Source organism: Rhineura floridana, chromosome 10 (assembly GCF_030035675.1).
Source record: "Rhineura floridana isolate rRhiFlo1 chromosome 10, rRhiFlo1.hap2, whole genome shotgun sequence".
Lineage (NCBI taxonomy): Eukaryota > Metazoa > Chordata > Lepidosauria > Squamata > Rhineuridae > Rhineura > Rhineura floridana.
The window spans coordinates 41,217,584-41,231,923 of NC_084489.1; the positions used below are offsets into that span (position 1 = coordinate 41,217,584).

The 14,340-nt window shown below is 40.6% G+C and overlaps 1 protein-coding gene across 2 annotated transcripts in view; it reads left to right on the forward strand.

The window, feature by feature from the left end:
* The window catches only part of RAPGEF5 (Rap guanine nucleotide exchange factor 5), a 201,837-nt gene that overhangs the window by 15,170 nt on the left and 172,327 nt on the right, over window positions 1–14,340 (forward strand). For both annotated transcript variants that reach the window (XM_061586583.1, XM_061586584.1), the window contains exons 2-5: window positions 8,807–8,854; window positions 9,942–10,048; window positions 12,643–12,764; window positions 14,134–14,302. In XM_061586583.1, the coding sequence (XP_061442567.1) occupies window positions 8,807–8,854; window positions 9,942–10,048; window positions 12,643–12,764; window positions 14,134–14,302 (446 nt within the window). The remainder of the gene's footprint in view (window positions 1–8,806; window positions 8,855–9,941; window positions 10,049–12,642; window positions 12,765–14,133; window positions 14,303–14,340) is intronic.

A 14,340-nucleotide genomic window follows, 5' to 3' on the forward strand; every position in this document is an offset into this window, starting at 1 on the left:
TCAAAAGAACTGGATGAACTCACCCATGGCAAGATGTACAGAACATGATGTTAAAAACTGAGGTATTTCTGTATGAACGTTTAGAGGTCAATTCTTGGGAAAATGCAGTCTGACATTCGTCTTGGTGTGTCTCCCTCATATAGGCATTTCCTTCCAAAGTTCCCTGTCTTCTATGAAACAATTTCACTACAGTCTTATAGGAAATGAGATAAGATACTTATTCCCTTTTTTGGTGATATTTTGCAGTTAATACCAAGAACTAAGGAACTTGCTATTATACTATGAAATAGCAAAGGTGTCTGCCTAGTTTTTCAGTAATGTTGTTTCAGAAACTGTCGCGTTCATTTATTTGGTAATATTTGATTATCTGACTAATATATGTCATGCCCTCTCAAATCATCATGCATGCTTGTACTTATGCATTTTTGTTTTATTTCAATAGTATACAAGAAAAAGGGTGAGATGGGAGTATTATTCAGTGTCTGAAAAATGCAGAGTCCGGAATAGCTTATCTTCAGTTTAGAACCCAGCAAATGCCTTTTCAACTGTTATTTGCATGTAGGGTGATCATGGATACTATCGGGAATGGGATTGTTACTGGTGGCCCTACCCTGACATAGTGTCTCTCACCGCTCCTGCCCCTTTAGCATCCACATGTTCACAGTGGACATTTGCAAAATGGTACCTACAAATGAGTAGTTCCTCACATGTAGAGGTTTCATGTGACTGTGGCTCAAGATTGCATGGAGTCAGTATGCATGTAGGCACATCTTTCTCCATGTGGATGGCAAGGGAGCAGGTTCAGTGGAAGATGCAACACGGGATTGAGGCCAGTAGTGTGGTTTCACTCTGTTATATCCATGATTTCCCTATGTATCAGTAGCACAGTAAAAGGGCTCAGGTGTCCTTCTATTTAGTGGGGAATGACAGAAAATAGGCTGGTGAACTAGATGAGCTTTCAATCTGATCCAATATGGATGCTTCAAAACAGACTTCAAATCTGATTGGCCATCAATCCCGTAGCCACTCAGAGGTGTGAATAATGGAAATACTTTGCTATAGGCTTAGGCAGAGACAGTCATGGAGCCCAGCGCTTTGCTGTAGGTGGTCCTAAAAGGTCTCACATCAGCAGTGGGAAAGGGAGATGTGTCCAGCAAATACATTTCAAACTGCATCCAGACAAAATGGTGTTGCTGCTTTTGAAACAATTAGTGTGCATGTAGCCTATATTTGACACATTCCTACTTTCTGTGTTAATAGCTGCAGTTGTGTTGTTCTGTAGTAAAATAAATCAGTGTTGCAGAGGCAGTGTGGATCCTCAGTTTCTTAGCCATGCTGAATGCGTGCCATGCCCCCTCTCCCAGGCTCTATGCCCTTGAGTGCTTTTGCTTGCCTGTTGATAATGCCTGTTGCTTGCTTGGATGGAGATGTGTATGTGTGTTTACAAACCTCTGATTTTTGTGTGGCTAGATGTAACCTACATTGAACTTGTCAAGGATTATCAATATCTTGGCACAGTCTTTAACCAAAATGGAGACGATAGTCAAGAAATCAGAAGAAGACTAGGACTGGGGAGGGCAGCTATGAGAGAAGTAGAAAAGGTCCTCAAATGCAAAGATGTATCACTGAACACTAAAGTCAGGATCATTCAGACCATGGTATTCCTGATCTCCTATGTATGGATGTGAAAGTTGGACAGTGTAAAGAGTGGAAAAGAGAAAAATCAACTCATTTGAAATGGAGGAGAGCTTTGCAGATACCATGGACTGTGAAAAAGACAAATAATTAGGTGTTAGAACAAATTGAACCAGAACTATCATTAGACGCTAAAATGATGAAACTGAAGTTATCATACTTTAGACACATAATGAGAAGACCTGATTCACTAGAAAAGACCATAATGCTGGGAAAAACAGAAGGGAGTAGAAAAAGAGGAAGGCTGAACAAGAGATGGATTGATTCCATCAGGAAGCCACAGACCTGAACTCACAAGATCTGAACGGGGTGGTTTATAACAAATACTATTGGAGGTCGCTGATTCATAGGGTCGCCATAGTCATCGACTTGAAAGCACATAACAACAACAAGAATGTAACCTACTGCACACAAGTAAGGTTTGGATCCCTTAATCTGTCCACTTTTGCATGTGGCCCCAGAAAGTTGTCTACAAGGGAATGAGGCCCACCATGGCCTATAACAAGGATAGGGAATCTTTTTGGCCCAGCAGGCCACCTGTGGGCTAGCTTTGACAGGTGGTTTTACCTGTGGTAGGGGTCTGCTTTGCTATCATGTTCCCTAGCAGCACTCAGCAGTGTTGAACTCTTCACTCAGCAGCTGATGAGCGGAGACTTCATTCTTGCTGTGTGCTGGGGGCTGCTCCGCTAGCATGTTCCCTGCAGGGGAGGAAGTGGCAAAGCAGCATCCAGCAGGATTGAACTCCACTCCCCACCCATCAGCTGATATCACCCAGTGACATTAGCTGATTGATAGGTGGGCATGGTTTTTGTGGAAATGGCCTCATAGGTAAAATTGGATCCCCTGGTGGGCCAAGATTGTGTTGCAGGCCAGAGGCTCCCCACTCTTCATCTAAAGAGCATTGTTAATGTGGACTTTTTTGTGATGAGTTCTTCAGTTCTCCATCCCATCCTCACACTTTACCCATTACTGAAAGAATTTCCATTCTGTAGTTTACTACTGTGCGGTAAAATAAAAAAAAATCTTGAATCTCTTATGGTCATGTGAATTGGATAAAAGCAGTGAATGTGGGTGATCCCAGACTATCATAATAATCTTGTTCTAAATTACTGGGTGATGGATATCATATGGATAAGAGAAAAAATATTACATGAAAGCCAAATGCACAGTTGGGCTTATCAGCGCATTATTAATAACATCAGATATAAATGTACCTTATTAAAAATGTGTAAAGCAATTAAAAAAACTGTTTGGCTTTTTTACACATTTAATTTACACATACCTTTCTCCACACTGCTAATTTACACAGAAATTGTATTTTTAACTGTTGTATTACATTTTTTATTTTTATTAATGTTTTATAATTTCCAAGAGTAATAACAAGCAAAAACAGTAAGAAAGGTTAAACTTTAAGGAGAAAATGCATGGCAGCCTACAATATGCTTGCAATAAAAAAAATTCTTTCTTTCTTTTGGTCTCTTTTGCTTCATTGCATTTATGTTTAGCTCCCCTCTCTTTGAAGCCCAGTACTGAAATTAAATTAGAAATAATGGCAGTTTGTTCAAAGTGAAATTCAACCTACAAGAAAGCTTTGTTGAAAAAGAATGAAGGGAAATGACTTGCTATTCCCATTTTCCTCCAAACCCCATGCCCTTTCAAATTATTGAATACATTTCCCTTGTATTTCGTCCAAATTGGAGGGACTGGTTTTTTGTTAGCATAATCCTATGAACAGCTATGTCTATTTGTGTAACTCTGTTTTTAGCCCCTGAATGTATTAGATTTCCCCCTGCATGTTTGCACAGTTCACAAATGCTAGTTGTGCGAATTTTATAACACTTAGTAAAAGCGGTAAGAGGTTTAGTTAGGTCAATAACTGAAATGGCGGGCATTGTTAATGGAACATTTTTCTCATTACCATGACTGGAACATTGGGATCTATGGCATTTGTTGCTGCTTGTTGGCCCTTCTTAAGCTTCTGTGTGCTACAGTTAGCCTGAATATAGAACACCCTTCCCCAGCCTTGGGTCTTCCAGCAATTGTTGCAGTACAGTTCCCATCAGCCCCAGCCAACATGGTGGGAGTTGTATTGCAGCAACATCCGGAGAGCACCAGGTTGGGGAATGCTGGCTTAAGTTTACTAGGCCACTTTCCGGAAAGCTATTTCTCAGAACTGAACTTCAGGGGTTGAATATATTTCTGTTCACATATAATAAATGAACTCCTATAACTAAGTTTAGTTAAATCCTGGGACAGAAAACAGTGAAATCTGAGTTATCTGAAGGTGGCTGGATTTCCATGCTTGCCTCCCTTATGTTTTCTTTTGCTGATTTTGTTGGGTATTCCTTGTGTTGACTGCAGCACAGCTGTTACATGGTGGTGATGTAGAGTGTACCCACAGGATCTCAAGTCATATAATTGGAGCTCCCGGTTGTAATCCTGGTCTAGATTTATTTATTTATTTTTATTTTATTTAATTTCATTTATAAACCGCCCATAGCCAATGGCTCCCTGGGTGGTGTACAACATACAATAATACAATAAATCAACAAAAATCACTAGATATAAAATACAGATACATAATAACACTAAACAGTATTGAGATAACTAAAACATTAAAACATTAAAATATATAAAATGCATTAAAATGCCTGGGAGAATAGGAAGGTTTTAGCCTGGTGCCGAAAGGATAACAACGTAGGCGCCAGGCGTACCTCCTCGGGGAGACTGTTCCACAACTCAGGGGCCACCACCGAAAAGGCCCTGGATCTTGTCATTACCCTCCGAGCTTCTCGATGAGTCAGTACTCGGAGGAGGGCCTTAGATGTCGAACGAAGTGCACGGGTAGGTTCATAGCGGGAGAGGCATTCCATGAGGTATTGCGGGCCCACACCATGTAAGGCTTTATAGGTCAATACCAGCACCTTGAATCTGGCCCGGAAACAAATCGGCAACCAGTGCAAGCGGGCCAGAACAGGTGTAATATGTGAGGACCGATTGGTCCTCGTCAACAGTCTGGCTGCTGCGTTTTGCACTAGCTGCAGCTTCCGAACCGTCTTCAAGGGCAGCTCCACGTAGAGTGCATTACAATAATCCAGTCTAGAGGTCACTAGAGCATGAACAACTGAGGTGAGGTCGTCACCGCACAGATAGGGGCGTAGTTGGGCTACCAATCGAAGATGGTAGAACGCATTCCGAGCCACCGAGGCTACCTGAGCCTCAAGTGACAAGGAAGGATCGAAAAGAACCCCCAAACTACGAACCTGTTCCTTCAGGGGGAGTGTAACCCCATCCAGAACCAGATGAACATCCTCCATCTGTGTGGAAAAGGCACTCACCAACAGCGTCTCAGTCTTGTCTGGATTGAGTTTCAGTTTATTAGCTCCCATCCAGTCCATTATCGCGGCCAGGCAACAGTTCAGCACATCAACAGCCTCACCTGAAGAAGATGAAAAGGAGTAATAGAGCTGCGTGTCATCAGCATACTGATGGCAACGCACTCCAAAACTCTGGATGACCGCACCCAGAGGCTTCATGTAGATGTTGAAAAGCATGGGGGACAGAACCGATCCCTGAGGAGGATCAATGGAGAGTCCGGGGTATCGAGCAATGCTCCCCAAGCACTACCTTCTGGAGATGATCTGCCAAGTAGAAGCGGAGCCACTGCCAAGCAGTACCCCCGACTCCCAACTCCGCGAGTCTCTCCAGAAGGGTACCATGGTTGATTTAGAAAACAGGAAGCTGTCTTACACCAGGCCAGACCAGTGGTCCATGTAGTTTTAGTATTTTCTACACGGGTGGGAAACCTAGGTGCCAGTTTTTGCCCAGCAGGGGTCCCACTTTGGCCTATGAGATTATTTTTCATAAACCACTCCCACCCCCTCACCTGTTATCATATGTGATGTTAGGTGTGGGGCAGGTACTCACATGTCTTCAAAAGACAATTGAAGTGAGCTCCCAAGTACTCCTGTGCTGGAGCAAAGTGTGGCCCCACAGCCATCAGCTGATGGGTGGTGGGAGCATTACTCCTTCCAGGAGCAAAGAGTGGTTTGCATTGAACTGCTGCTAAATGGGAAGGAAAAAGCTCTTTTTTAGCAGTGGTTTCAATGAAAATTTTGACAGTTGCTTGGAACAACCCATCTGGAAATAATCTGATGGCATAATGATATCAGGTGATTTGCAGGTGGACTGTCCCACCCACCTGTCAAAATTGACCTGTGGGGAAGGGGAACAGATAAAGATATCTTCCCCCACCTCACCCCGACTAAAAAGGTTCCTTACCCCGGTTGATGCTGACTGGCAGCGGCTTCCCAGAATTTCAGCCAGCCCTTCCTGGAGATGTGAGGAATGGAACCAGGGACTTTCTGCATGCTCTATGCTCTATGGCTAAGTGGCAGCCCTATCTTTAGAGATGAACGTACATGATACACTTTGAGACCACTTGCTGTTGACCATAGTCTTGGATTAATTATAACTATTGTTAGATGACTAAATGACTTTGGCACTATAAAAGCTTGCAAAATCTGATTTCCCCCCCTTACACAGATATGTATGTCCATGACTTTCTTTTTATTATTTATTTATTACTACATTTATATCCCACATCCTCCAAGGAGCTCAAGGTGGTGTACAACCATGGTTCTCCTCCTCCCCTTTTTATCCTCATAATAATCCTGTGAGGTAGGTTAGGGAGAGAGACTGCGACTGGCCCAAAATCGCTGAGTGAGCTTCATGGCCAAGCGGGAATTTGAACCCTAGTCACCCGGGTTCTAGTCCAACACTCTGCACTACACTGGTTCTGTTTTACCTTATAATTTTTTATCTTATAATTAGGCATATATGTTTCTTAGTAAACCCTTGATTTGTGTGTTTCTTCAGCAATGTTTTTAAAAAACGTATGTCTGGAATTATGCAGAGTTTTGAAAACACTGATTTTTAGGTTCAGAGTGTCTTGATTTTAACTGAGTGGGAAGTTAATAACACTAGATGTTGGAAAGTGGGCTAGCTGGAGCAGTGGGTAATGAGGCTCTAAAATCAGATGTGCTTCTTGTTCTTGGAGTAGTTGAAAGGTATGTTCCTCCATCGCATGCTGGGACTTGGGTATTGATTTTATTTTTTTGCTGTTGTTCTGGCAGAGTTGAAAAAACTCCTGGACATGGGGAATATAAAGAGTGATACACTGTAATCCAAGAAAGTGGATCAAAGCAAGTGCTTGCCAGATGGATTTATAAATCCAATATCTTGTACAAGTGCTTTCACTCAATTTCAGTTTGCCCAATTTATGTGAGCTGCTGCTGGATGAGAACACAATGCTAAGGAAGAGGAAACAGAGGGATGTGAAGTTCTTATATCGAACACCATGATTCTTAAAGTGAGACCCTTTCCAAAGATAAAGGCAGGTTAGGTTGTGTTAGCAGAAGCAGGGAATAAAGGTTAGAAAATTGGAGTAGAGCAAAATGAAACAAAAGGAAGAAACGCAGGCTGGCTTCATTCATTGATTTAGTGGAACGGTTGCCACTTGAAAATGCAACCACTTGTGTCCAGTTCCATATGGGAAGTTTTGTGAAGTGGTTCCATGTGTGGTTGTGGCAGTTTAAACCATTGCATTGGTATGAGTTGAATCATGACAACTGCAAGAGGAATCTCTTCGCATAAGCATTTTCGGAACATAGGAAGCTGCCTTATACTGAGTCAGACCATTGATCCATCTGGTTCAACATTGTCTACACCGACTGGCAGTAGTTCTCCAGGGTTTCAGACAGGAGTCTTTCCCAGCTCTACCTGGAGACACTGGCGATTGAATCCTGGAGCCTTCTGCATGCAAGACAAATGTTCTACCACTGAGCTATGACCCTTCCCCATAGAGCTGCAACTGTACTTCTCTTCTTTGGCTTTATGGGCTCAGTCAAGGCCAGTCTTTTGAAATGGTCGGAGATACACAGTTTAGGTCTAATTTTCTGTCTGTACTATTGGTTTTCAGTCTGGGATTTCAGGAGAATATCAGTTTAAACAGCACACACAGGCGAGCAATGAGGAACTCATCCATAGGAGGAGTGGGAGCGAGGAACAAGGCGTAGATAGTCTTGCTCTCATCTTATCTGGTAGCCCATTACCTCTCCATGGCTATGCCTCTGTCTACCTATGATCACTGAAATTGGGGTTGCATCACCCATGTCCCTCCTTACTAAGACTCCTCCTAAACGCCTGATATGGACACAACAAGAGTCCACCAACAAAACCTACCAGAACCTGTTATCCCAATACACCTCTGAGTGAATTGGGAACAACCAGACCCACTCAATGTCTTCACACAGGGCATATCTACTCCCCACCTGTTTCACACCCAGGGAGGGCCAGCCTTCTGCCAGTTGCAGACTCTCACTCTGAAGGCATCTGGAGGCTTATTTATTATTATTTATTTATTAGATTTATATCCCACCCTTCCTCCCAGTAGGCGATCAGGGCGGCAGACTTGCTCCTACCATTCAGTTCACTGCACAGGCTCTCACCCTGCACAGGAACTACACATGCACCTTACACCCTCCCCCACTACCAATCTCCTCTAGATTGGTTAAAATAATAGAAGAGGGTAGTGGTCTTGCCATTTGGATTCCCTAAGGGGATCCCCCAGGCAAGGCATCCCAGTCCTCATAGCACTTATCAGGGACCTCAGCTGTTTCAGCATGGGAGTATCCTAATATTGTGCTTTTTAAAAATGTATTTTGTTTTATACAGTTTAAATAGTTGTAATCTTTGCAGATCCTTCAATCTGAATCTGCTGAGGTATCAAATGATTTAATACAAAAATAAACTTTATTAAAAGTCTGTAATATAAACTTGGCATTCTATGAGCTAAGCTGAGGGCTGGCAGGAAAACTCTCTCAGACTCCTGCGTGCACTGAAACAGATTCTTTTGCTGCTATTTTTAACACAACAAATTCAGTATTTCATAAACAAGATAACTTTACCAGGATTTTGGATGTTCATAGGAATTTGCTACTCTTATGCTTTGGAAACATTTGTCCTAGTGCATCAGTTGCCCAGCAGCATCTCCATTATGCTATGTATGTTTGGTAGATGATGATGGTGATTGTAATATTTTGTTTTGCAGATAACGAGAAGAATTTCCAATCCGTATCTGGACAATTCTCCAGGCAAGGTATGGGGTTTGTTTTTTTAAAAGAAAACCCTCTTTTAACAAATCTGTAACTCTTCTTTCATGCCTTCATTCTTCTGAGATATTTTTTTGATGATCCCTGAAACTAGATACATTTGTTCATCTTTGAGTTTATAACAACTGTGTGGGTTAAAGTTTTCTAATGTAAATAGGTTTTAATTTTGCTGATAAGGCATTTCATATTGTCATTGTCATTGTTGTTATTGTTATTGTTGTTGTTTGTTTGTTTGTTTGTTGTTGTTGTTGTTGTTATTATTTATACCCCGCCCTTTTTCCAAACTGGAACTCAAGGCGGCTTCCAGATAAAAAGTACACATAATTAAGAACATACAAAAATCTGCATTAAAATATAATTAAACTATTGAAATATTAAAACCATTTAACAACATTTAAAATACTGCAAACTCAGTTTAAATAGCCATGCAGATAAAACAATGACAGTACAGCATTGAATTTTGTCCGGAAACAGACTGGCAGCCAGTGGAGCTGTTGTAACAAGGGAGTTATATGATCCCTGTAACCAGCCCCAGTTAGCATTCTGGCTGCAGCTCGTTGTACCAACTGAAGTTTCCGAACAGTCTTCAGAGGCAGCCCCACGTAGAGCACATTACAGTAATCTAAACGGGATGTAACTAAGGCATGTGTCACCATGGCCAGATCAGGCGACTCCAGGAACGGGCGCAGTTGGCGCACTAGTCTTAACTGTGCAAAAGCACGCCTGGCCACCGCAGAAACCTGGGCCTCCAAGTTTAAGGCTGAGTCCACGAGCATACCCAAACTGCGAACCTGCGTCTTTAGGGGAAGTGTAACCCCATCCAGCATCGGCTGAATCCCTATTCCCTGATCCGCCTTATGACTGACCAGGAGCACCTCTGTCTTGTCTGGATTGAGCTTCAATTTGTTCACCCTCATCCAATCCACTACTGGATTCAAATATTCATATCCAATATGCTTGGTGAAATCTTGCTTGTACTTGTTGGATGTGTTCTGTAACTTTTATGTAGTGCTAATGCTATAATGTTGTATGCCTGCATAATTTATTGTTTGTCCAATTTGTCTTTTTGTTTAGATTTATGGAGAGGGTGCTTCGTGCGCTGGGAGAGCTCTCAGAAATGTTTTAATTCTACAAGCTTCTGATCTGATGAAAGACAGAATGTCTCTAATGGGACTTTGCAGGTAACCATGTTTGCTTGTTTTAACAAAGCATTGTTTTCTCCTTTGCTGTCCCTCCCTCCCATGCCTTTGCAGGGCTGGATCAGCCACCATATTTTTTTCTTCTACTGGCAGATGTATTTTCGGGCAAGGAGCAGCAAACTATTCCTCCTTATTCTAACTGTTTCTGGGTTGCTCTTTGTATACTAGTATCCTTTTTTCCATGGCAGTGAACCTGGGAGAAGTATCCACGTGATCACAGGCACCCAGTTGATGTTTTTATTATTAATTTTGTTCACGTTCTGTGCTTGAGTTTCTCAACTCTGTTAAAGGGGGAAAAACACTCTACACAGAGGTTGAAGAAGTTGTCAGTAACTAATGTATGATGGAACTTAAAGTATTCAAGTTATTGCACGATAGTAGTCATCGTCAAATGAAAAGCTATAGCCACAAGAATTTGCCCTCAGGGAAGCAGCATAGCAATGCTTGTGACTTGAGCAGTGGTTCTAACCTTTCAGTATAAATGGTATCAATAAACATTTATCTTTGTTTATAGCATTTGGTATGTATTTCTTGTAGAGTGAACAATATAATTAGCTAATCAAGCATACAACAAAATTGGCCTTCCGATTGATTGATTCATTGATTCATTGATTGGGTTTGCCATAAGTCATAATCAACCTGAAGGCATATAACAACAAATTTTTATAGCAAATAATTAAAAGACCACTTTTATATGGATTATTCGACTTAAAACAGCATGCGGATTTATTATTCTGTCAAACTGAGAAATGGTGATACTACCTCTATTTTCCACATAGGTCCTACTAAAAAGCAAAGTCTGAAATATACTAATTTTCTATCTGCAGAATACATTCAAATCCCAAATTAGAATACTTGCTGATGGAATGAAGTTCAGTATTCTTGTAAAAACTATTTTGTGTGGCTTGCATCCAAACCCTATTTATTTCAAATCTCCTAAACCTTGATTTAAATAACATTTCCTCATGAATCCTGAACGAATGAAGTTTGTTAACCTTTTAAATATACAGCATTATAGGAACGGGGTTGTTTGCCATGGAAAGATCCCATACATTTGCTTGCTGATGAGATGCATTTTGTCTGTATTGTTCAGATATTGGCTTTCCAATAAGAGGGATGGTGTTAATGCTACGGCCAAATATGAAATTTGGGAGAAAATAAATAGAGGGGGGAAAGAGTAAAGAATTCTCAAGTGATATCTAAAGAATGATTTCTGTATGGACTACCCTATAGGAAGGCCATTAGAATTCCAGCCTGAGAAAAATGACAAATTAGTGTCTTGAGATAATAAGGAAGAATCAAATAGAGGCACAGGAGATGGTTGAACTATGCAAGTTGTTGAACTAAGTGGTTAATCTCGTACTTCAGGACTGGGGAACTTGTGGCACTCCATAAGTTGTTGGGCCCAGACAGCATGGCCAACAGTCAGGAATTATGGGTGTTGTAGTCCAAAATCATCTGGAGGACACCAGGTCCCCCATCCCTATTATACTTGGAATACTAGCATCAGATTTAATGGGGTGTGCTGGAAAAGTGAACTTGCTCAACTTATGAACTTGCTTATGAACTCATAAGTGACCACTACAGTACAGAGTACCTTTACCAGCTATGACTGGTGTTTTGTCTGTCTTGGACAGACTGGGTGCTATTTTCAGTTGGAATTCAATCACATATTGGCAAAATCAGTTTGCACAATTATAGTGAATTTGGTGGTCTTGAGCAGCAAATGTGCTTCCCCAAAAGATTAGACTTTTTGCCACAAGAAAAGTGACAGAAAGTTGCATTGGAAAGTGTGGGTAACATTTGCCTTGACACCAATGTCATCTAACCTCTCTGCAAACAGATCATAATAAATGCTCATTAAATAGCGGATGTCTAATCACCCTCTAAACAAATCAGGATGAATGCTAAAAAAAAAGATAATTTGGAAATGTGCAGTGAGTTCATTTACTGAGGCCCAAGTCCAAATTCCTCTTCCATCTGAGCTTAAAATTGTATCATCTAGATAAGTGTTTGTTTTTTAAAAACTATATATAGCCTCTACGTAGGCTTGTCTGATTCCATCATTGCTGCATTCAAGCTATCAAGCTAAAACCTTTATGCTCAGTCAGACATTTTAAATATTTTTTTGTTTTTTCTTTTATCTGCTGCTTGTCCATGTTTTTAATTGGAACTTTTATTTTTAAGTTGTGTAAATTGTCTTGGAATCTCTGAAGGGTAGCAATATAAATATTTTAAATAAGTAAAACAAATAAATCTGACAACCCTTTTGTTCCTGACCACGCCAATATAATGCCGAAACATCCTGGTTTGTGGCCAGCATGTCTTAAATGTCAACAGCAACTTCACTGCATGGACTACTAAGCCTATATGCTTCATTAGTTTCTTCTTCTTATGAAGTTGTGACACAAAGATTACATTGTGCTCTGTGTTTATATGGAATTGTTTCATGTAGTATGCATCAAAATGCTATTCAAGTTTATTCAGAGCAGGTTCCAGTAGTGCAACAGAGCTCCACCCCATGCAAATATGCTTAGCCTGAAATATCTTTTTTGCTTTGTCTCTTTTTTTGTTAGGAGAAGCTGCATTGGATCAGAACTTGTAGACTGGCTTTTAAAGCACTGTCCTTTCATAAAGAGCAGATCTATAGCAGCTGGTATCTGGCAGCTTCTGTTGAATATGAGAATTGTATTATCAGGTCAGTTTATGAAAGCAAGTACAACCTGTTCTATGAAGGTACTGAATTTCCCTTACTGTCCTCATCTTTCTCTGGGCATTAGATTTATGATGTTTACAAAGCGAAACAGAAAAAGACAGATATCTGTTGTTCTATTGGGCTCCTTCTATGCTGCTTTTGCATATATCTCTCACATGTGATCTCTCATATCCTGAATAATTATAATGAGATATTTACTAGGTATTTTTTGCCAGAGATATACTTGTCAGCTTTCAGAATGTACATGCTGCTCTGTCTGTCTGTCTGTCTGTCTCATATATCTTGATACTTATCCAGTTGATAACTATTGCAGAGCTGAGTAAATATGAGTTAACCATATGATCATGGTGAGTTTTTGTAATATATGAAAAGGAATTTTTGACTTAAGAATTGCATATTCTCTGTTTACCTTTGCCTCTACTTCCATCATCTTCCTATTTCTCCTATGTAAAATTTTAGAGTATTCCATAAAGCGCTATGCACATTGATGACACTTTTTACAAATAATTAAATGAATTCTTGGTAAATGCATTGAAGGATGGCTTTGATAAGGAGCGTTCTTTACTTTCACACCTTTTCTTCTGACACTATATCCATGCTCACAGTCATTTGTCTGTCTACATACAGGCCACTGCCAAATCTTCTGGCTTCTTCCTGCTAGACACAATAAGGCCCTCTTCTCCATTTATTGCAGAATCTCCTAGCTATCTCTCATCTAGACAGTTGTAATTCTTTTCATGCTGGTCTTCACTTACGCCATGTCTCTTGCCTTGAGGAATTTCAGAATTCCCTGTGTAATGTAATTTTTTTCTCTTTCATTGCTGTGATTGTGTCTACTCCATTCTTTCAGTTCCATTCCTTCAAGCTTCATGTTGCTTCTGCATCAGTTTAATTTTTCTTGGATTTACTTCTAAGGCATGACATAACCTGTGTAGCTTGGTAACTCCTTGAAAAAGCAATTCATGAAGGTTGCTCCAACATCAAGCTGTTTGTGTGAAGTGGGTCCTTGTGCAGTTCCAACCATGTTAAAGCAATCTCTGTTTTTGGTAATTGCTTCACTTGGCATGGATGAAGTTGCGGGAGAAGCCACTTCACACAACTTGATGATCTGGTTTTTAGCTGCTTAACGTGCTGAAATGGGTACTGCATGCTGTGTTCATGTACAGCCCAGTTCACAGTGTGGTTTTTCTGCATGATCTTTATGTACAGTGGATCTTGTATGATTGGTCTGTATGTGTGAACTGGCCCTGAAGCTAAATTACTGGATTACTCAGCAATTAGCCTGTTATTTTGGTTTTGTGGCAAGCTGTTAGAAAAGGCTTTCTAATTGATTTTCCTCCCTTTTACACAGTGGATAAACAGATTTATTTTCAAGACAAATATGCTTTCTACCAATTCTCAGCTGATGAGTGTACATATCTCTTCTGTGAATATGAAGGAGATGATGGATGGAAAAATGGCGTGAAACTTTTACTGCAGCTAGTGCCTGTTATTCCTCCAAGGATTAATACATGTAATCTGTAAGTACACTCTCCATAATTATTCTTACTGAAAGTTA